The following is a 25,819-nucleotide window of genomic DNA, read 5'->3' as shown; positions in this document are numbered from 1 at the left end:
TGGTCGGGAAGGGATGCTCACCACAGCAGCAACCACTATAAGTAGGAATCAATGAGGCAAAAAAACAAACAAAAAACAGAATACACACAATTTAACCCCTTAAGGACCAAACTTCTGGAATAAAATGGAATCATGACATGTCAGGCACGTCATGTGTCCTTAAGGGGTTAAAGGAACACTGTAGGGTCAGGCACACAAACATGTATTCCTGACTCAATAATGTTAAAACCACCATTCAGCCCCCCTTCCTTTGCCTTCATAAATATAGTAAAATCTTACTTGTTTTCAAGTCTGCTGCTGATGCCTCTGCCCCTGATCTGCCTGCTGTCTACTGACATCATCACAAGTGGTGGCCTGATCCAATCACAATGCTTCCCCATAGGATAGACTGAGACTGACAAGGAAGCAGATCAGGTGCAGAGCCAGCATGATTCAAACACAGCCCTGGCCAATCAGCCTCTCCTCATAGAGATGAATTGAATCAATTAATCTCTATGAGGAAAGTTCAGTGTCTGCATGCAGAGGGGGGAGATACTGAAGGTTTGGATGCATATTAGGCAGCCATGACCCAGGAAGGATCTCTAACAGCCATCTGAGGAGTGACCAGTGAAGTTATCACTAGGCTGTAATGCATTTTCTCTGAAAAGATAGTGTTTACAGCAAAAAGCCCAAAGGGAATGATTCTACTCATCAGAACAAATTCAATAAGCTGTAGTTGTTCTGGTGACTATAGTGTCCCTTTAAAGAAAAAAACAAGTGTATTATATGCAAGAAACACAAAAGAATAATAAATGCAACACAGATAATTCAATATAAGCGTAACACAATGGTGCTGATTGGATAATTCCAGCTGCCCTTGGAGACTGTATGGAATTTTCCTGTTATGAGCTGAATCCAGGGTTAGAGGCTGGAATTGCCTCTCAGACCTGGAACAAGCTGGGCTCTAATCCCAATAGGTACCTAGCCTGATAAATAAACTAACGATAGGACAGTCTGCGGTTCTCTAAATCGGTTATTAATGGATGGTCAGCTGCCATGTCCTTTCCATCATCAACTGGTAAACTCGCAGATCAGACCGAGAACTTTAGGTTTGAGGACCCCAACCTTTGAAATGTAATCCCTCCATCTGCTTGGCAACTCAGCTAAATAAAACTGTTAATCAGCCTGGTGGAGACATCTGTAGACTATAGTAAATGTAGGTGTGATAAAGGGTTAATTTTATTCATCGACGGGAACTGTTAATTCCTGATAATTAGCACATAGAATAATTCTAGCATTTAGCTAGGATGAATTAAGAAGGAAATCACACATTTTATTACATAAGCAGCAGAAATGGAAACATATAATTTGTGGTTCCAGCAGGATATTTCAATCTGAAATTGACAATGTATGTAGAATTCTTCACAATTCCCAGTGAAGTGTATAAAATGTAACTAACAGCAGACACGTTGATCCTATCCCATCCATGTGATATTGCCTACCACCAACACGTATCATTTAAAAGGAGGCTGATCACCCAGCATGCATTGCAGGGCAGTTACTGGGATTCCTGGCATCTTTTGGGCAGTTCACAAAAACAGTTTGACTGAACCCAGGGCACATTTATATTTTAAGGGAACCCTTCTAAGAGACTTTAATGTTTCCTAATTTAACTTTGTCTTGGATCCTGTCAATCATTATTATGAGCTCTGCACCTGTCAGTCAGCATAGAGAGGGGGAGATACAGAGTTAATGTCTCTTCTTGAGACTTCTCCAATGCACTGTGTGCCCTGGCTGTGCCAAGCCTGAACCAGATTGTGTTGTCAATCGCTAATACTTTAATATACATTTAAAATAAAATGCAGCATCTCATGAAGAAAAGATTAATACAAGTCCTGGGGGATTTTCAGTGTATTATTCAGTAGTGTAATTTGTAAAACGGTGATGTTCCTCTTTGAAACCTGTATTTTGCGTTTGCGTCATTTTCTGAATAGGGTTTGAATTTTCGCACTGTACATTTTCTGGTATGTGACAGGTGTTACACAGCTATGAGAGTTGACCCACGGGCCACGGGTGGCTGGTTGTACAGATGTCTTGCTAATCTCGCTGCCTCTGTTAGGTCGCAGAGAAGCCTGCATTAAACTGCATTGCCATATTTATTATTCCCCAGCACCCTGCCATTTAACTGCCCCTGAAATGTGGAATGTGGTTAATTTATTGACCGATTATGGAAACGATGAGTTTTTGTGAGACATTCCTTGTAAGGTCACCAGAACAGAATAGCCCAACGCACAATTACTCAGTATTGCTCTATCTAATCTATTGCACGTGAATGCTTTGCTATTGTTTATAAACCTCTAATGAATTTAACAGCGCTATACACATTGTATGAGATTCTAGCATTGTCCCCTAATTTTAACATGGGCCGTGATTCAGGAAGATATTTTTCAGAACAGTAAAATGTCTTAGAATAATATTATGCTATTGTGGAGCCTGTGTGTGTAACATCATGAACCATGTTTAGAGAAGGGCAAGCTGTGTGGACACCAGCTCCTGTGTGAGGAACATCTACAGTATGGTCAGTAAACAGGAAGGACTGTGGATCTGAGCTGCCATTTTGGAAATCTTTAGTCTCAAGCATTGATGTGTGGTTGTTATCAATACCCAGAACATTTTTATTTTGTTGACACAACTATTTCATGGACAATAATGTCTATACTGGAGAATAGCTTGTGAGATATCTTTACATCCAGATCCAAGAATTCTGATTCATTGTTCTAAAACTGAAGCAGTTACTATGGCAACAAACGCAACATGGATCCTTTCTCTTCACAAGGACACAACCCAAATACCTGTTATAATGATCTCCCCTCTCTTTTTTTCTTTCTTTCTTTGGAGTAGAGATTTTAACACAAAGCTCAGTGTTTACTCCACGAATCCATGAATCCAACTATCGAGTGCGGCGTGTGTAACCTTTGCACCCATATATAAATTTAGGGCCTCTTCTTCCACTGTAAACAGGCGATAAATTTAAGAAATGCAATTAAATAAGACTTCAGCCAGCCAGCCCAGTATTCCAGAACCAGATGGGTATCCTGCGGAGAGGTGATAAAACGGACCATTTATCCTACATAAAAAATCCTGTTGGCTAGTAGAGCACATTCTCTGAGCACATGTCTTTCAGCCTAGCTGCATAAAACAACATTAAATGATCATTATGGGATAAACATGGTGGGGGTTTAGGGCCAACCTAAAGAAGGTTTGCAGATCCCCTATGAGTTTCTCAAAATGGATTTGAAATGTACTATTCTTGGACAAGCCTTCGCATAGACCACACAGAATTTCAATAACCTCCGTACTCACTGTATGTAGGAAGATAAGTCCTTTTATATAACGGGACGGACAGCTCCCATTCCAGGACTTCCCTTCATTTCATTTAATTACCTTCCCACGTTGCAATATTATATTTAGAGCCAGTTACAGATACAGACATCCAGAAACCTGGCTGACCTGATAGAGCTGAAATGTACGATTAGAAATCAGGATCTGAATACATTATTAGTTTTCTGTTCTTAAAATATATCATTCAGACCTAGATCTCCATTGTGGCAAGGCATGGGGTTGACTGACCTCCCTCCTCTCACTCATTTAAACACCAAGGGCACTTTATGTGATCATGTCTCCTCCATGTCTACTGTGTCCAATAACCTGGGATATCTGGTTAAAAGTATTAAACAGAGAAGATGCAATTAACCTTTGATATTTTTCAAATAACCAGTTTGATGGTACTCATCGTATTGGCTTAGGAAGGATGGACATGGTGTTTAAGCTGCTTGAATCGGCTTTGTGATTCTGAAATAGTGGAGCTCTGACCACTGACATATCACCTCCAGGACCCGTATGGTGGCTGGACTGGGGGAGAAAGTTTAGAATTACTAAAGCACCGACAGATAACGCTCACTAGTAAAAGGGACTAGAACACGTAAACTCCAGGGTCTTGGTGTCATGGCACCTAGAACACGTAATCTCAATGGTCTTGGTGTCATGGCACCTAGAACACCTAATCTCAATGGCCTGGGTGTCATGGCACCTAGAACGCATCATCCCAATGGCCTGGGTGTCATGGCACCTAGAACATGTAATCTCAATGGCCTGGGTGTCATTGCCCCTAGAACACATAATCGCAATGGCCTGCGTGCTATGGCACCTAGAATGGCACCTAGAACACGTAATCTCAATGGCCTGGGTGTCATGGCACCTAGAACATGTAATCTCAATGGCCTGGGTGTCATGGCACCTAGAACGCGTAATCTCAATGGCCTGGGTGTCATGGCACCTAGAACACGTAATCTCAATGGTCTGGGTGTCATGGCACCTAGAACATGTAATCTCAATGGCCTGGGTGTCATGTCACCTAGAACATGTAATCTCAATGGCCTGGGTGTCATGGCACCTAGAATGCGTAATCTCAATGGCCTGGGTGTCATGGCACCTAGAACACGTAATCTCAATGGTCTGGGTGTCATGGCACCTAGAACATGTAATCTCAATGGCCTGGGTGTCATGGCACCTAGAACACGTAATCTCAATGGCCTGGGTGTCATGGCACCTAGAACACGTAATCTCAATGGTCTGGGTGTCATGGCACCTAGAACACGTAATCGCAATGGCCTGGGTGTCATGGCACCTAGAACACGTAATCGCAATGGCCTGGGTGTCATGGCACCTAGAACGCGTAATCTCAATGGTCTGGGTGTCATGGCACCTAGAACACGTAATCGCAATGGCCTGGGTGTCATGGCACCTAGAACATGTAATTTCAATGGCCTTGGTGTCATGGCACCTAGAACACGTAATCTCAATGGCCTGGGTGTCATGTCACCTAGAACATGTAATCTCAATGCCCTGGGTGTCATGGCACCTAGAACACGTAATCTCAATGGCCTGGGTGTCATGGCACCTAGAACACATAATCTTAATGGCCTGGGTGTCATGGCACCTAGAACATGTAATCTCAATGCCCTGGGTGTCATGGCACCTAGAACACGTAATCTCAATGGCCTGGGTGTCATGACACCTAGAACACATAATCTTAATGGCCTGGGTGTCATGGCACCTAGAACATGTAATCTCAATGGCCTGGGTGTCATGGCCCTGTCTGTTTAACCCTACAACTGAAACCATTGCTGTTTTGCAGAAGCATTGCCGTCATTGCAGGAGTAACACGTCTCTAATGGCTATCAGGAAGACAAAGGACTGTCATTAAGAGCATTTGATTGGCACAGGGCAGCATTTTGAAGCACATGCATCCTAGCCTTTCAATACTTCTTTATGGAAAAGCATTGGAGTGGCTGAGGTCACCAAGACCAGCACGCTGTAATATATTATTTTACAGAGGGGGTAGTGGATGCATGGAGTCCAGCTGTAGTGCTAGAGGTTAACACAGTAAAGGAGTTTAAGCATGCGTGGGATAGGCATAAGGCTATCCTAACTATAAGATAATGCCAGGGACTAATGAAAGTATTTAAAAATTGGGCAGACTAGATGGGCTGAATGGTTCTTATCTGCCGTCACATTCTAGATTTCTATGCATGGTAAGTAAAACTTACCTTTTAACCCCTTAAGGACACATGACATGTGTGACATGTCATGATTCCCTTTTATTCCAGAAGTTTGGTCCTTAAGGGGTTAAACCCCTGCATGAGGGGTGGACACCTGCATTGTTAGGGGAAAACCACTGCAGAATTTGTTGGCGCTTTAAAATAATAATAATGATAGCACTAGGAATGCATGTTCCTTTAAATAAGAGGTTCCTGTGATTTCAAACCAAATTTGAGTTCTTAAAAACTAGCACTAATGAAGTCCATATGAATTTTGTTTAAATCTACCTGAAATGGTTTATAAAATGCTTTATCTATAAACACGTTGGGTGAAAGCATTAAATCCCTCTCTCGTACTATCTCCCATGAACTGTCTCTGACGCGGCTGGCAGGAGAACAGACTTTAAATAACTTAGTTTGGACTTTATGAGAATGGGATAGAAGAATAATTTATTGTTCTTGGAGAATGATGGTCTTACATCATGTCCTTAAAGAAGAAATGAGCGGGTGTGAGACGGGAAGACGAGAGTTTAACCTCTTCCCAGCCACAGATATGTGCAATGTCCTCTCCCATTCATCACCCTGATCCTGCACAGCTGTTCTAAAACAAAGTGTATTTTAAATATTTGGAGAGGTCATTCCATTCTGAAATTAATTCCATGAGAAAATGGCACAATTGTACCACAAATGGTTTTGTGTATTAAATTACTGCAGCAATAGCCGTCAGTTACACCGAAATAGGAAATCCATATAATTAACATTTAATTAATGGTGGGGATGATTAAAATAGGAGCAAAAATGTGCCAAAATGAGATTTTAGTTCTTATCGGCATCATTCTACTGACCGCACCGTTATAAAGACAATACAATGACCAGATTGATAGCGTTTATTGTTCTAATTATATTTCATACTTCAGTGAATAACCCTGAGTGTGTGAGGGTCACATATCTAGATAATCCGTACAGTTAGAACTGAATAAGTCAGTTGCTGCCATGAACACTGCCTGCCACTGTATTCATTTGGGGCGATTTAGCTTTAAATTTGTATGTGTTGCGCCTTCTGTGAATAAACATCTCAGCCTGAGTTACCTTTATTATTAATAATAATAATAACTAGAAAAGCTACAATTTCTGGGGAAATTGTGTGAAGTGTTCTTGCCTCCATCAGTAGTCTACAACTGTAGTGGGCGGAGTAACTGTTAGTATTTATTTATATAGCACATTTAATTGCAACGTTGTTGCCCAAAGTGCTTCACAGTTACATTAAAACATACAGTTATAAAAACATTAGCAGGTGTACAAAAGGCCCTGTCTATGACATCACTTGCTGCTCCAGCCTGGCACAGGTCAGAGTATTTTGGCGGTTGCCATCTTCAAACGGTCGCATTTTAAAAACTATAAATCCTACAGCGAAGAGCTTTATATTGTGAGAATCACAAGACCCAGACCTACATTTTGATGCATAGTATGTCTCGGAAATATTAACAATGAAGGCACAGTCGCAGTTTGGAAATTGCCGTTCAAATTTGAGCTGGCTAGAGTGGAGTTTCAATGAATGTCAATGGACGGCGTGAGTTGCAAACAAATGGTCATATTGTGAAAACAATCAGGACTATGGCTTAGCCGTGGACAATTCTAGTGGCAGCAGGGATAGCTGAACGTTTTGATATAAGATTTGTGTAGGTAGGCTTGAAAATGAGGGAGTGGTGGCAGTTTAGAAATCATGTCCTGATTTTTCAGCTTTTGCCAGCTCCCACTCTAGCTTTGAACATTTTGCCATTCATTCCTATGGGACCAATTTTGCCTCGTTCCACAAAGTAATAGCACACCAATCGGGAACAATCCGCACGTTTTGGTATATTTTTGTCTATGTAGTGTAAAAACTGTGGGAGGAGTTAGGGTGGTAAATTTGGCTATAATAAGAATAATATATATGTGAGATAACATTAAGTGGTCTTGCTATGCAAGAACACTTAATAATAATAATAAATAGTAACTGAGAGCAGATCCCATTCCCAGGTCCTGTCAGGATATATAACCAATTTACATCAGTAATATAGTTAATAACTAGACAGGCTCCATAGGCGATGTTAGGGAGTAGCTTTGGGTTTCAGGACCCCAGAATTTCAGTTCTTTAGCCCCGGTTCTGTTCAGGCGGTAGGATGAAAGAGAGGTTAGGGAAATGTGGGCAAGAGAGATCAGGAGAGAGAGAGAGACATAACTGGCTATGTACATACAGGGGAGAGAATGGCACAAGGCTGGTGAGATGAGGTGGGGTTATTCAGACAAAAAGGGGTTAATGAGACCAAGGACCAAGCAACTCCCTAGACAATTCTATAAAATGGATCAAAACATAGCTTGCACCACAATGCATTATGGGAATGTTTGCAAAATGTTACAAAACAGCTCCCACCACTCACAGCCAGTCCATCTGTTTTCAATTATAACAGCTCCCACCACTCACAGCCAGTCCAACTGCTTTCAATTATAACAGTTCCCAACACTCACAGCCAGTCCAACAGCTTTCAATTATAACAGCACCCACCACTCACAGCCAGTCCAACTGCTTTCAATTATAACAGCTCCCACCACTCACAGCCAGTCTAACTGCTTTCAATTATAACTGCTCCCACCACTCACAGCCAGTCTAACTGCTTTCAATTATAACCGCTCCCACCACTCACAGCCAGTCTAACTGCTTTCAATTATTTCTACTAAACACATTAAGCAGACATAGCATAGCAGAAACATCTATTCTAAAAGATCTATTTCATTTAGCCAGTTTTTAACCCACAAAGCATTTGCTGTGGTTGGCTGGGGATGATGTGAGTTGGTTGGTATTAGTTTTGTGGGTCTCCATTAATTTGTGCATGGCGGTGATGTTTGCATTGTGCAAACTGGGCAACTTATGTCAGCTATTACCCCCGGTCAATGGACAGGAAAGTTGGCATTACGTTATTTAACTAAGGTAGTGTTGGTTGATCCTTTGTGATAACTTGGCAGCTGCTAACGGCCCAATCCATTGTGTGAAGGATTTGTACAGTGTCACATGACTTGCGCTTGGCTGCCGTTCTTGTAGTTAGATGAATCATCCCCGAGAGGCACAGGATTCCCTGATCTGTGTGTGATAATCTATTATTTCCAATTCACAGAGCGAAAGCAAAAGATCCAGGAGTAACATTATAACACAGAGACATAATGGCATAGTGATATAGTAACATTATAACACAGAGACATAATGGCATAGTGATATAGTAACATTATAACACAGACATAATGGCATAGTGATATAGTAACATTATAACACAGAGACATAATGGCATAGTGATATAGTAACATTATAACACAGAGACATAATGGCATAGTGATATAGTAACATTATAACACAGAGACATAATGGCATAGTGATATAGTAACATTATAACACAGACATAATGGCATAGTGATATAGTAACATTATAACATAGTGACAATAACATTATAACACGTAAACATTATAACATAGGGACAATAACATTATAACACGTAAACATTATAACATAGGGACAATAACATTATAACATAACATTATAACACGTAAACATTATAACATAGTGACAATAACATTATAACATAGTGACAATAACATTATAACACATAAACATTATAACATAGTGACATAGTAACATTATAACACGTAAACATTATAACATAGGGACAATAACATTAGGACACGTTAACATTATAACATAACATTATAACACGTAAACATTATAACATAGTGACAATAACATTATAACATAGTGACAGTAACATTATAATAGAAACATTATAACATAGTTATATGGTAACATTAGAATACAGACACATTATAACATAGTAATAAAGTAACATAACATGTAAACATTATAGCATAGTGACATAGTAACATTATAACAATATTATAACACAGAAATATAATAGCATAGTGACATAGTAACATTATAACACGTAAACATTATAGCATAGTGACATAGTAACATTATAACACGTAAACATTATAGCATAGTGACATAGTAACATTATAACACGTAAACATTATAGCATAGTGACATAGTAACATTATAACACGTAAACATTATAGCATAGTGACATAGTAACATTATAACACGTAAACATTATAGCATAGTGACAGTAACATTATAACACGTAAACATTATAACATAGGGACAATAACATTATAACACGTAAACATTATAGCATAGTGACATAGTAACATTATAACACGTAAACATTATAGCATAGTGACAGTAACATTATAACATAGGGACAATAACATTATAACACATAAACATTATAACATTATAACACGTAAACATTATAACATAGGGACAATAACATTATAACATAACATTATAACACGTAAACATTATAACATAGGGACAATAACATTATAACACGTAAACATTATAGCATAGTGACAATAACATTATAACATAGTGACAATAACATTATAACATAACATTATAACACGTAAACATTATAACATAGGGACAATAACATTATAACACGTAAACATTATAACATAGTGACAATAACATTATAACATAACATTATAACACAAACATTATAGCATAGTGACATACTAACATTATAACATGACATTATAACACGTAAACATTATAACATAGGGACAATAACATTATAACACATAAACATTATAACATAGGGACAATAACATTATAACATAACATTATAACACGTAAACATTATAACATTATAACACGTAAACATTATAACATAGGGACAATAACATTATAACATAACATTATAACACGTAAACATTATAACATTATAACAGGTAAACATTATAGCATAGTGACAAAAACATTATAACACAAACATAGCATAGTGACATAGTAACATTATGACATGTAAACATTATAGCATAATGACATAGTAACATTATAACAATATTATAACACAAACATTATAGCATATTGACATAATTACACGTAAACATTATAGCATAGTAACATGGTAACATTATAACATAACATTATAACACATAAACATTATAGCATAGTGACATAATTACACGGAAACATTATAGCATAGTAACATGGTAACATTATAACATAACATTATAACACATAAACATTATAGCATAGTGACAATAACATTATAACAATATTATAACACAAACATAGCATAGTGGCATAGTAACATTATAGCATGGTAACATTATAACATAGTGACGGTAACATTATAACATGTTAACATTATAGCATAGTGACATAGTGACATAGTGACATAGTGACAGTAACATTATGACACGTAAACATTATAACATTATAACATGACATTATAACAGATACAAATCATAACATAGTGAAATGGTAACATTATAGCATAGTGACATGGTAACATAACACATAAACATTATAGCATAGTGACATAGTAACATTATAACATGACATTATAACAGATACAAATCATAACATAGTGAAATGGTAACATTATAGCATAGTGACATGGTAACATAACACATAAACATTATAGCATAGTGACAGTAACATTATAACACATAAACATTATAGCATAGTGACATAGTGACATAGTGACATAGTGACAGTAACATTATGACACGTAAACATTATAGCATAGTGACATAGTAACATTATAACATGACATTATAACAGATACAAATCATAACATAGTGAAATGGTAACATTATAGCATACAATCACAAAATAGAAGCAGTATTACTTAGTGACGACCTAGTAAGATTATAGCATAAAACGATTATAAAATAAAAAAGGATAACATAGTGACATCATAATATGTTGATACTATAACTAAGTAATGTTATAACGGATCATTGTAACCTCATAGCATTATAAAACATAAACTGTATATTATAGTAACCGTACCTTCAGAACATATTAAAATAGTAGCATATATTGTAATACAATATATAAACAGTATAATTAGTGACATTATAACATAATATTTAAAAAAGAAACAGTATAACAAAGTAAAAATATCACCTTCACAACAGAATAACATACTACAACAACATGATAGCATAATACATAGGACAAAATGACCTAAACATATCTGTAGCTTGTATTCACACGTACAATTCATCTGTGCTCCGAGCTTTACCAATCACTATATTTCTGTCTGTATAATAATTACTCAATGTACCTAGTGCATAAGAAATCACTATATCAATCGATCAATAATTACAGAGAATATTATTGTATACAATGTGTAAACGTTAGGCCTCACATGTTATTAAATATTATCATATCTATGTTAACAGTTACATTTTCTTTGAGAGTTCTAGTTGGAGTTTTTTCGTATTATAGGAAGGAAGTCTATATCGTGTATATCTGGTTAGGCTAAGTTTCCAAACTGAAGAATGTCTACAGACCCAACCTGCCTTTAATATTCCGGAGGCTTTACCTTTCCTTTAAGGTGACTGGTTACAGTTTAATTCAGGACTTGTTACATGTGTTTTATAGAAACTGATAGCCGTCATCTAGCTAATTCTATACGGCTTTATGCTTTGATAATCCAAGCTGATGTTTTCATATTACCAGTGCCTCCGAGCACCATTACATCGCCGGATCGCATGCCAGATGAATCAAAGTAGGATCTGATTTCAATTCCAGTTAATGTGATTTTATTCCCTTTATTCTCAGGGGCTGATTCAAACACACGTGTGAAATTTCCAACAGGTCGTTGAATCACCCTCTGAGAAAACAATAGTTTTTGGCTGGACGTCTCTCACCGTGACACTTAATTTATTTCACGAACTCCCTGAAAACACAGGAAAATCAGAAGGCGGCAGTTTTAGTTAAAAAATGAAGTTTGTATAGCGAGGTATGTTTAATTTCACGTGACGTGTATTCCTTCAGTTATTAATCGTTCAGCAACGTTCTGCAAATTAAACCATGAAGCTCATTAATCTCGTGTCACACCGGAAAAGTGGCACCAGGTTCCAAGTACACTGGCTGCTGCCTTATGGATGACTCAGATTCAAATGATTGTGATCCAAAAAGGGCTAATCTAAGTAATGGCAGGATTTGTGAGCACGAATGTCAGATCAATTTCTTAGACCTAAAATCTGCCCACCTATGCCCTCTGGCGATATAATGACATGCTATCTGGCCATATAATGGCACATTAGGCTCAGTATATATAAGTCTACAGAATGTATGGATACATTGTAGACAGACATTGAGTGCTACATGTCATGCATTCTCCTATAGTGCATGTCCTTGGCAGTCTTCTTGCCATTCCTGGCTGTGCCTAAGGGCCCGAAGAACCTTTTTGTTAGATACACTTTTAAAGTCTTTCTAATTGCAGATACGGTGGATAGGGCTTTAAAAGATTCATGATCTTGGCCCACTTATTGTAAATGAGATCACTTTCCTGGATGACGAGAGTCTTTCCTCTTTCAAACATAGTCTACTAGGAACTCTTGTTCACAATGTGTCAAACATAACACCACTAGGCCCTGAGAATTGTTTTACAGTTACAGGAAACATAACATCCCTTCTTCCATTGACGGCTCGTTTAAAGCGGTACCATGATCTAATTTGCTACCAGTCATAATAGTGCCCAACAAACTAGACACCCCTTTAAGGGCAAGTGGATTTCTGTACTCAGAATTTGATATTAGGACACCTGCTGTTAGCACAGCCGGAGGACCAAAGTTCTGACCTAAATATCACTCTCTGAATATGGGAGACCTGCTCAAAATATGCGACAATACGTTTAATATGACAATGACATGCTTGTAATGAATATTTCCCAGATACCAGTATGCAAAGCACCCCTTTCAGATATATTCCAAATGTCAGTCATGAATACAAGACATTGTATTAGCTCATAGCTCGGAAAAAAATGCCTTCATCAAATGTTTACTATGTGGAGGAATGCTCATGGTCACTCGATCCATCACTGTTCTAGAGGAGAAAGCAGGCTGGCAACACTGAGTTTTTAGACTCGATGACATCTATGAAATTGGACAGCTTGATCGACCTGCACAGAACTCCTGCGGCACTGGCCCTGCCAACTGAGCGCATGTGTTTATACCTTTTTATTATTGGGCAATCCGAACGACAAAATACAATTTAAAAAAAGAAAGAGTGGAGATCTCAGAGTTTAATCATGTGGTGTCTGCAAGGGGAAATGCACACAAATCATGTGAGAGGCAATCATCTGGCAAGACACTGAAATTGCATTAGGGCAATTACATTGCCAAGTGCATCACAGCTCAGCACAAATGTGCAATCATCACGGAGAACGTCCTCACTGGATATAGCACGGGTTCTGCCCCCCGCAGGGTGAATGGGGGTGCCAGTCACGCAATCCATGGATCATCCACAGCTTTCTCACTCATTTATTAACCCTCTAATGTCTTTGATAGACCACCTGGGGGATCGTTAATGGACCATAAAATCTCCCAATGTTTTCTAAGAAATACTTAGAAGAGGAAAATGTTAGTATGGCGAAGGCTCACATTGTCGCTCCAGATATTTTAAAACTATATTTCCAATGATGCTTGTCCAAGCAATCTGACTTTATACTGATGGCCAGTACGGCAGAGAATATTTGAATTAGGAAAGATAGGGCGTATTGTGATACATTTGTTATAGGTTTTTATAGTAACATTTACAGTTTATCCTGAATACCAATATTCATATTAAATGTCATTTATAAACATCATATTTCTTTATGCGGGTTAGCCCTGTGAGGGGCAGTACAAATATCTGATCCCTAATACAGGAAAGAACGACATAAAGAGCTATTAAACATTCTAAAGCTTACGCAGGGCTGTATTTAACAGCAACCTCAAAGTATATTGTAAGCGATTTATAAATAGAGTGAGTGTATATAATCGATTCATCTCATCTTTACTGGAAAATCATTAACTTTCAAAAACAATTAAACCAGATGTACCTTCTAGAATGAATCTGATATACTTTGTATCTCAAATACTATGAGCAGGAATACCTAGGACCAACAGCCGCTTTAAGGATATATTAGTAAACATCTGTTTTCTTTAATTTGACAAAATACCGGAACTTGAATTATATCCTCTGCACGTTTTACTGCTGGAAATGAAACACTAACCATATATATTCCTGCAAGGTGATTCAACATCTCTAGCTGTGCATCGTCTGTACATCTCAAGTGAAACCTTACAAAGTCTAGCCCTGGCTCTCCCAGCATGCCTTGCTGAAAATACAAATAAGCACATGCTATCCGTTTTACAGATAATACTGTTAAAGTGTTGGCTGGATATCTAAAACGTTATATCTGCTTCTGTGCATATTCAGCGTGGGATTTTATTTGTGGACGCCGCATTGTGCCGGGTGTATTTCTTGCTAGTTTAAATTTATTGCATATTTGGAGTGGCATTGATATCATCAGTATTAATATTGTAGGAGAAATGTAGAAACACAATTGTCCACATTGTCTCTGTATGATTAGAGTAAACGCCAAAGCGTCTTGCTTCTCTTTAAAACATCCCATTGTACAGCGCTACGGAATCTGATAGCGCTATATAAATAATAAAATAATAATAATAATGATACCAGTAGCTCTCCCAGTACTACTCTACTCCATTTTCTTGGGATTATCGGATTTTGGTAATTATTGATAGGAAGATCCCAATACAGACGTTTAAGGAAGATGTAGGTGCAACCCAGCAAAGCATAATGGAACCGTTCTATATATGTCTATACATAGTGTTCCTGATGAAAGTCCTAGAAGAGGACTGAAACGTCGAGCTGCCAATTTTTAATTATGTTTAAATACAGTCTATACTTTTTATCTACTCTACAAAAACGTGAGTGCTGGTCATGCTGTACATTTTTGATATCTATACATAGCTCTGTATATGTATCTCTCGAGGTCTGGGTATCTATGTATATTTATTACGGGCTCCCTGCAGATAAAAATAATCTTATTAGATTACACGATTGGTGATAATAACTTGGCAGGAATAGACGGAACACAAGGTTTTGTATCTTTGAAGAATGGAATCTTGCAATAAGAGAATATGATGGGAGTTCTCTTGGAGTCCATGATGTAGGGTAAGGCTTGAGACATGTGGGATTGCATGGAGGGATTTGAGGTCAGAGAGGAGCAATGTTTGCCAAGAGGTAGAGGTCTCAGGAAGTGTTGCCAAGTGATGTGTACACTGTGGCTAACATCAGCCAGTTTCACAGACAGGTATTGTACACAAAACAGACAGGAATTGTGCTTTCATTCCTGAATCAGCTGTGTAAACTGCTAGCACCACAAACAGGGTGTTCTATTATTTTATTATTTCTGGAATTTTTTACATAGCAAATTCTGCTGGAAGACTTTGTATTTTCTTATATATTGTTTAGGGGAATTGTTTACACAAAATCAAATAACACTAATTGTTTTAATTTACCACTTGCCTTTTTCTCAGAAAAGTGTTTCAAAATACTTAGTGGACTCAACCAAACTGACCCAACCGAACTGACCCAACCGAACTGGCCCAACCGAACTGGCCCAAACGAACTGGCCCAACCGAACTGGCCCAACCGAACTGGCCCAACCGAACTGGCCCAACCGAACTGGCCCAACCGAACTGGCCCAACCGAACTGGCCCAACCGAACTGGCCCAACCGAACTGGCCCAACCGAACTGGCCCAACCGAACTGACCCAACAGAACTGACCCAACCGAACTGACCCAACCGAACTGGCCCAACCGAACTGGCCCAACCGAACTGGCCCAACCGAACTGACCCAACCGAACTGGCCCAACCGAACTGGCCCAACCGAACTGGCCCAACCGAACTGACCCAACCGAACTGGCCCAACCGAACTGGCCCAACCGAACTGGCCCAACCGAACTGGCCCAACCGAACTGACCCAACCGAACTGACCAAACAGAACTGACCCAACAGAACTGACCCAACAGAATTGGCAAATAATAAATAATACATAATAAACCAATTTAAATATTTAAATCATGAAAGCTGAAATCAAACCTAGTCTAATGTCTAAGCTTGGCGCTTTACACAATTGAGCAATCGCATCAGCCTGAAAGGAGAAATCTCAGGTTTTACTTTATAAAAAAAAAAACAGCGAGGAAAAAAAGATTTGGTTAAAATTAAAAAGTACATTAGTTGGAGGGAGAGAGAATTCGAATAGTAATAACAATACAGAAAAGCCATTCTGAGTGTTCTGAGAACAAGGAATATCACAATCACTTAATAACTTACACACGATTAATCCGGGTAAAAAAGAGACAAAGTCCATTAAGGTCAGACGTCCCTGAATTTATCCAGTAGGAGGAAGAGAAATAACCCAATCACACTCTTTCCATTATAATGACAAAAAATATATTAAAAAAAATAATCTAACTAAAGAGACAAATGCTTGCTTGTTTTTTTTTTTAGATGGGTGCTACTTAAGCTGAATATAACGGTTTAAACCCTATTTGCATATATAAGCAGCCAACCGGATTCTGGATCTGAAATGCACTTTGCAGTGAATTCTGCAACTTTACTGCCCTGACTGAAAACTGTGGACAACAAATAGGAGGCTATAGAAATGTCCAAAACTAACAAAGCCTTTCTTGAAGGCGAGAAGCAATAAAGGATTAGGTAGCTAATGGTCTCATGTTTTGTAATTTATTGACGAGGTTTTGAGAACTCCTTCTCTGTGTTTGTGTCACTCGAAACGAATCGCTCCAGCTAAAAGCCTGATTAGATTGTATAGCTAGTTTGACACTGTGTCTTCTTCCACTAAGAGTACACGTCTACTCTTGTCCCTGAGATCACGGATCATTTCAGCCACAATAATCACCCCTCGCAAATAGCCGTGTGCGTTTCACCTCTTGTTAGACGCATGAAGTGGTAAGTCAGGAGCTGAGAAACTCAAAACTGGTCTTTTTTCAAGATGTGGCAAATGATTTAATTTGAAAACCTGTCTCGATGGATCGCAACTGGTGTTATTACTGTTTGCTAAAAGCTTGTCCTCTGTCTCCTAGTCTGTGAGTGTCTGTGTTTGTCCTGTAAGTAAAGTTTATTGTGAGCAACGGGACTCCCGTCATTCCTAGGGTAATGCATACTGGCCTTGTCCAGGCCGGCCTGGGTTTATTGGCTTTGATTGGTTTACGGTTGATTAGTTTATGGTGTTATGTTATTGCTGATGGGTTTTTTATGATGGTTACACAGCCTGCAGTATGTTCAGTGTGAACTCTGCCCTTCTGCTGTCATATCAACATATAGCAGTATCCCGTCCGCAGCTGAAAGGGGTTCTTTATATAGGAAACCATCTATGGTATAGTAGGGATAACTGCAGCAAACGTAGAGCTTCCATTTATTTCTCCTTAGACTGTGAACGACCCTCTGAAAGGCTGGCTGATAGTCCTGTTATTTGTAGTTCACATACAGCTGAAGAGATGCTTGTTGGCTACTCGTGGTGTATATTTTGTGTCAATTTCCGGGTGAATGCGTGTACAAAAATATATCTACTGGTAATGTGTTGACAAGGTCACTATACGTCTGTACACACATCTATTATTATTATTTATAAAGCGCCAACACATTCCGTAGCCCTGTACAACTGGTGGATTAACAGACATGTATTTGCAACAAGATGAGTTGGACACACAGGCAAAGAGAGTCTCCGAACGATTCTAGTGGGAGTGGGCAGGGCCGCCATCAGAAATGTTGGGGCCCCTAACACAGCTCAAGGTCTGGGCCCCCAGGGGCCTGCCTCCAAATCCCGCCCACAGGAATACACACACACAGACACAAACACAGGCACTGATACAAAAAGAACACAGATACACACACACACAAAGATACACACATAGTGACACAGACACATACTGAAACAGACATACATACTGACACACACATACTGAAACAGGCACACACATACATACAGACACACAGACATACATAGTGACACACAGACACATACTAACATACATACACACATACTGTCATACACACAGACAAACACACAGACATACACACAGACATGCACACAGACACATACATACTGACAGACCTACATACATACATACTGACAGACCTACATGCATACTGACAGACATCCTAACATACATACTAACAGACATACATACATACAAACATGAAGATGAGTTGGACACACAGGAAAAGACGGGATCTGAGTCATTCTAGTGGGAGTGAGCAGGGCTGCCATCAGAAATTTCGGGGCCCCTAACAAGCTCAAGATCTGGGCCCTCGGGGGCCCGCCTCCAAATCCCACCTCAGGGCTTTTTAAATACCAATAATAATAATAACCAACAGACAGACATACATACTAACAAACAGACATACGTACATACTAACAGACATACATACACAGCTAATTTTTCAGCCACCCTCCTGTTTCTTACCTTTTCTTTGCAGGAGGCTGGCTGGGGTTGATGGGAGTTTGTGGGGGCTCGGGCTCTCCCCTCCTCGTGGCCTGGCTGTGTCTCCTTCCTCCCACGCAGAGTGTGCTGGGAGGAAGTGACCGGCCATCACTTACTCCCAGCAGCACTTGCGACTGGTTCGGTTGCGCCCAGTCGTGCTATTCCACGGCCACCGTGCTAACTGGGCTCCTGAAGATATAGGGCCCATCGGGTGGCCCTAAATGCTTGGGCTGCCCAATGGGCCCCATCAGCATCTGGACCCCGGTGCAGCTGCACCGATGGCAGTTCTGCCGCTACACATGGTGTTAGTGCGGCCAGGCCCCCCAGGGCATCCGGCCCACGACAACCGTTATGGCTGTCAGCTTTGAAATGCTGAGATTTGCTGTGTGCGTCTCTCTCCGGATGATTGACAGCTCTCTGTAGGTTCTGTGTTGTGCATTTAGTTTCACGCAGAGCGGGTGTCAGAACTGCTGAGTTTTCCAGGCTCTACAAACATGCGCCAAAAGTGAATGATGTGCCCTGTAAGGGAATACCTGCACCCACTGGGGATCAGAAGGAAATCTTCGCTACGTTAAACACGTCACAAAGACATAGACTTATAGACTGGAACTGAACTGGTTTAATATATAAAGCAGCATTTACTGAAAAAGTTACAAATAGAATTCAAGTGGTGAATGGGAGACATTCTAAACTTTCTTCATTTGTATCATATAAATGGGAATAGGGGGTTATAAATGCTGGGACTTCTCAGAAAGCTCGAACTTTTGACTCGTCCACACGACATAATAGTCCCTACTTTGTCTTATGGTGTTTGTGGGTTGTGTTGAAATGAACGTCAGTACGTCATAAAGATTATATCATGGAATACTGAAAGTGAAAGATCAGCTTTAATTAATTTGTATCTAAAAATAGAATGACTGAGGGTTATTTACCAAACAGTGAGTCTTATCGCATCGCCATCTGCATTCAGTCAAAGTCTGTAATTAGGATTTCCTTCCAAACTGGCGATATTGATATATTCGCTTCTGTCCTAACATTTCTATGGCAAATGCTGGAAAAACATGCTATAGTTCACACCATTCATTATTACTATTACCAGTGCTAATATCATTGGATTATACTTGTAATCTGTTCCACTTGTTAGTGTTAAAGGAACTCTGTTCATATTGATACGGACTTCGTTTTTATTCAGGCTCCCCTTCCGCTTCTCAGACTGAACGGACGGGGTCTTTGCTCCAAAACCACTACTTTCATATACAGTGGTTGTGGTACGTAGAGAATCCCTTTAACCCCTTAAGGACCAAACTTCTGGAATAAAAGGGAATCATGACATGTCACACATGTCCTGTGTCCTTAAGGGGTTAAACATTAGCTGTGCTTTATTAAAAACATAATGTATCCTGTTTTATTTAACTGTTTTATAGAACCAATCGTTATCGTGATGTGAAACCTAAAAAAAGCACAAATCAGCCTTTTCAGTTATTTTTATAGCAATTTTGGCATTCAATTCACTACAATTTGATGTAACCCCTGAAAAGCTATTTCAAATCTTGTTAAAAGAACCCTGTAGTGTATTCGTTGTAATAACCTCGTCAGTGCAAACGATGAATGTGCAATCACTTTAAGCACACACAGGGCATGTCCTTGGAAGGGTTAATGCATTCGAATGGCTACTATTATATTTTAAGTAAATGGGGAGATTATTTTGAACATGTGCGTCTAGTTATACAGACCATTTGGTGTTTAAGGTAAACTACAGCTGAGCAGTCTAAATTTAGAATCACTATTTTTGCAGTCATTAAGATAGTTTAAAATAATACATAGTGTGTAATAACATGTGCACAAAGATATTGAAGGTGCTATGAACGAGTCAAATGCCTCTGAATAAACTGATCTGTCTGACTCCACAAGTAAATCTTGGATGGATTGATTCATTCGGGCATAGATTAATAGGAATTTGATTCATTCGTAGCAGCTGAAAATAATTTGTGCAGAAGTCTAGTATATAATATATAGTAAACCAGAGCTCACACCCTAGTGTTACCGGATTTACCATGTTTTCCTGGACATTTACCATGTTTTAATGCTGGCTGTTAGTTCATTACAATCACTGCTGTATTTAACCCCTTAAGGACACATGACGTGTGTGACACGTCATGATTCCCTTTTATTCCAGAAGTTTGGTCCTTAAGGGGTTAAAATCTCTAATAAAATCTTGGGATCTCTCCTCAATTTACACATGAATTTCCTTGCATGTATGTGAATTTTAGACATTGGTGGGCAGCACCTATTTTTGTACCAGTTAATAGTATACACAAATGAAATATGTCCAGGATTCGCCACTGAATGCACGGTCTCGGATGATAACGTGGTCACCAAGCCTCGTTCTTCTCCCAACACATTTTCCTTCTTGACCATTTGAGGTGGAATCACAGCTGGACTCCTCTCATACATGGCACAGTAAATACGGAGGGTGTACTCATTGTTTTACTCTCAATATCCCTCTCGGATCAGAATAAAAACAATAAGAACACACGGTTATTCACACGGTTATTCAATAAATAGTAAATTACACGATCACTCCATCTCAAAGAATTGGTTAAACATTTTAATACTGAATGGAGGGGCAGTGCACGGCAACTCCAGGCACTGTAATCACTTCAATGATTGATGTTGCTATTGCTCCAATGTTATTCAAATTGCAAAACTGAAGCTAAAATATCTTAGCTGTGACTATAGCTAAGCCTCAGATTCACCAGTTGTGTTTAATGAGCTAATTTGGTGTTTATTGAATAACCCTGACCGTGTCAGATATTAAATGTTGCCACAACAGACCAGAATACTGTACTATAAAAGTGTGATAGGCATGGGATTGATAGAAGATGAATTAAATCTTGTGTCCCCTGTATAATTTCCACATGGGTTATGACTGTGGGAATATAATTGTTTTTCTTCTTTTCGTTTCCTTCAGATCATGATCAGTAGATAGCATTCTGCAGGATGACCATGGCTCCCCGGAAAAGGAGCCGTCATGCTATGGGGTTCCTGTGCTGCTTTGGGAGCAGCGAACACCCAGAAATTAACCTCAAGGACAACAACCCGCTTCAGTTTGTGGAGTTTGCAGGGCCCATACCATCGCCCGAGGAGCTCAATGCCCGGTTCTCCGAGCTGGTGGTAAGTTCCCACTTATTCTACTAACAATATTGGGTTACAATATGCAGCTGCTGTTACAATATAAGGTCTATTTAATATCTCTCTGCCCATTATAAATTATTTAAACAACATGGGTATCTGAGGTACTACTAGCTACGACCATGTTTGGAAGAACCCAGTAAATCTTGGCCGTGCTTAGAAAACATTGATTTTGCTGAGTGTTCCAACCAAACATGGACGTTTCTTCCCATTCCAGAAAGTTCAGTTTAAATCCTGCAGCTCTTGTACTATAGTTCCCAGAATTCACGGCCATTCACCGGCCATTGATTGCCAAAAGATTCTGGTGATTGTAGCCTGAGAACAGCTGGAAGGGAATGTCATCTTTAGTTTAAACGAATAGCTTGGTCTTTAATACTCGAACAATTGTAGCATTCCATTAGTGTTTGTGACATTGAATTGAGATCTTGTATTAGCCAGTTTCTGCCATCAGTTGTGTCCAATCTCTCCCATCAGATACAGTTGTTAAACTTTTTCTGAAGACCTGGTTTGACATTTAATTGTTTCAGTCTTTCCTTTACAGAAATAAGGAGATTAATAAAATGTTATAGTGTCTGGAATATCAGTACAGATACAGAAATATAAATTCCTCTTCATATATTAGTTGCGATAAAGGTAGATACAAAGTGCCAAATAACTTCCTTATTGGTGGGAACCGGGGCGGGTGATGTTCGATATGTGGATGTAATGTCTGCAGGTGTTAGAGGCAGACTGTTGGCTAATACTATAGCATTGGAAAAACAAACAAAACAATCAACCACCTTCCTTCCTCACAACCGTCTGCAAGCGCCTGAAACCCAAAGTCTTTTATCATTTCACCATTTTTTGCAGTGTTATACCAGTCCCTCTCAACCCAGTGACTTGCTTCCTCTCCCATCTCTTCAGTTAGTAGATCAGTAGATAACTGGCATTGTAAGTTAGGAGCCCTGTACATACCTCGTCTTGCCCACCGGTTAGTGTAAAGCCAAGAATTGTGATCCCATAAAGGCTGCTGTGTGGGAAGATGCAGAGTATTGGCATTTACAGTCTCGCTGCAGGGAAGCAGAGGAGCAGAATTGAACCCGTGAAAATAGAAATCCATTACATTAAGGAAGAGCTAATTGGTGGTTTATTGGCTAAAAGTACATACGTTTGTCAGTGTAGAGGTTAATGCAGGGGCTTCCAAACCAGTCCTCAAGGCACCCCTACCAGCCCAGGATTAGGGATCCTTAGACTCAATGTGAAATTTATATTTTCGGTCTAAATGACATAAGTAAAAATACAAAGCCGGTTTGGAGAAATTCCTTTGGTCTCTCTCTCTATGGAAATATGGAAAGCGATGCAACCATGAAAAATGCTCATATCTGCCCCACGCGCGAATTTACCCAATGTTGGTACTCTCTGTGCACCCCACTACTGATTCCTACAAAGACTACTAGTGCATACAGTTATTTCAAAGACTCATTAAGGGAAGATAGTTTGTTATTTTGTAATTACAAAAATTTAAAAAAGTCAAATAATTCTTTATTTCAGCAATATATTGTTACATTTATTTTAAATCCAAATGTTCTAATTTAAATAATCCTGCAATTACATTAATCACTAGGCCAAATAATGACTGTCAATGTGCACCTTGGAATGCCTTTTGGGTTTTACCTGGAGTTTCTGGTTTGGATAGCTGGGCTGTAGGTGCAGGAGTGCTGTGTTCTCCCACTCCTCTATGACCATCTAAATCAAAGGTAGGCAACCTTTGGCACTCCAGATATTGTGAATTACATCTCCCATAACGCCCAAACAGCCATAATTCTGGCAAAGCATCAGGAGAGATGTAGTCACTGCATATTGAGTACTTTAGGATGCCTAACCCTGCCCATAATCCTAGATAATCCCACTGATTTGTAGATGTACCATCCTCCTCACTTTAATTCACAGGACTGTCTGTTTTGCTAGGTGCTCCCCATGTGGATGTAGTAAATGGGACTGAAACATCCCTGTCTATTTGTGGTTTCAACAATATTGTATCACGATCCAGTGATTTCTTTGTTTGTCTATATATCATGTTCTTAGAAGAACTCCTACATGGCTGCCCATTCTGCGTGTAATAGTTGAATGTATTTTATAACTGATAAAATAATTGGACTATTGAATATTTACAGCCTTGATGGATGAAGCCAGTTAAGTAGAAACATATTAAACATGCTACATATTTGCCACAATGAACAGGGAATGCCAACATTGACTGCCGCATTGATGTCTGACTAAGCTTGCCAAGGGCTGGCAGAGAATTCTGGGAATTAATATCTGCGGAAGCCTGGAAGAAGGAGTTTGGGCACTCTCTGTATAGCTTCTAGTGTGTGTTCTACTGTTTTTCATTTTCTTGACAGTGACTCGTTACATAGATTAATATGAGTTCTCCCATGTGTTGATTTGTGTAATATGCTTTTGACTACAGACACAGAAATGAAGTTTTCATCCTTGACGAATATGTAGTCTTTTTGTTCTGCCCAGTAATTGTTCTGGGAGCTCCCTACGTCCGCTGTAACAGTAGAGGCTGGTGACATCACTAATGGACATGTGGTGAGAGCCGATGAGAGCAAAGACTTCAATGAGATCATAGAGTTGGATCTGTATGGAGCCCTGTGGCCCAGTTAGAGGACTGCAGATTTATTTAGCGGGAAAAATATTCTGCAGCCCAATAGAACCTCATCCAGATTCCTTGGCATTCTGTGGAGCTCAGCTATCAGTGTGTCTAACAATGCTACTTGATCCAGTAATTTACATTCCTGAGAGGAACATAGATTTAGGAGCAAGAAGTAATTCATGAATTCAGTATATTTTCTAAGGAGTCAAGTTAATAAGTAGATGTGAGCCAGCCCATTCATGCAAGTTCAGGATTAAAACGCATTGTTTCAACAGTCCAAAAATTAGTTTTGTGGTTTAGTTACATATTTTTCATTCATTTTAACTAATAAGAGCACAGAAACTAAAAGAGACCAGATGCAAAAGTAGGTTAGGATCCTCCTAGATCATATATTTCCCTCCTTACGTTAAATGTATATTGTTTGCTAAAAATTGAACTTTGCATCACCTGAACTATCACGCCAATACTTCAAGGTAGAGTTGAGCCAAATATTTGCACTATGTTCCAGAACGCTATATACATAGCGTTACTAATGTATAGCACCCAGTGCAAGACAACATGACCACATCTTTGGGCTACGTGCCACCTTGGTATAACTGTATGTGTAATTCATTATAAAGTGTCCACAAATGATTTTCTTGTAGTGCAATCAAGTTTGTCATATTGACCCAATCTAGTTCCACAGAAGGAACAGCTGCAATGATCTGAAATGTATTGTAATCGCACAGATTTGGGATTTAACCACAACTCTTCTTTGCTTTCTGTAGCTGGAAATAAGAGGTAATAAAGAATAAAAAAGAATAAAGAGGTCACCTCCTTGCTATACCTGTAGCACAGTGCACGCCATTCGTCATGCCAGTGGATTGCGTGTAAGCGCTGAAACTCGGCCTGACGCCTCAGTGCACGGAACAATGGCCTTGTCAGTCTTCAAGAACCTTCGAGCTAGAAAATGTCACATTGAAGCATTTGTATTGCTCTCGCTGTCTATGTTAAGTGAGGGG

The 25,819-nt window shown here is 39.2% G+C and overlaps 1 protein-coding gene across 3 annotated transcripts in view; it reads left to right on the top strand.

The window, feature by feature from the left end:
- Window positions 1-25,819, top strand: part of DAAM2 (dishevelled associated activator of morphogenesis 2) — a 257,845-nt gene that overhangs the window by 40,646 nt on the left and 191,380 nt on the right. For all 3 annotated transcript variants that reach the window (XM_063444117.1, XM_063444115.1, XM_063444116.1), the window contains exon 2: window positions 21,960-22,162. In XM_063444117.1, the coding sequence (XP_063300187.1) occupies window positions 21,989-22,162 (174 nt within the window). In that variant the 5' untranslated portion in view covers window positions 21,960-21,988. The remainder of the gene's footprint in view (window positions 1-21,959; window positions 22,163-25,819) is intronic.

The sequence above is a fragment of the Pelobates fuscus genome, chromosome 2 (assembly GCF_036172605.1).
Source record: "Pelobates fuscus isolate aPelFus1 chromosome 2, aPelFus1.pri, whole genome shotgun sequence".
Classification (NCBI taxonomy): Eukaryota; Metazoa; Chordata; class Amphibia; order Anura; family Pelobatidae; genus Pelobates; species Pelobates fuscus.
The sequence above is the reverse complement of the archived record's forward strand: the minus strand, read 5'-3'. Positions and strand labels throughout refer to the sequence as shown.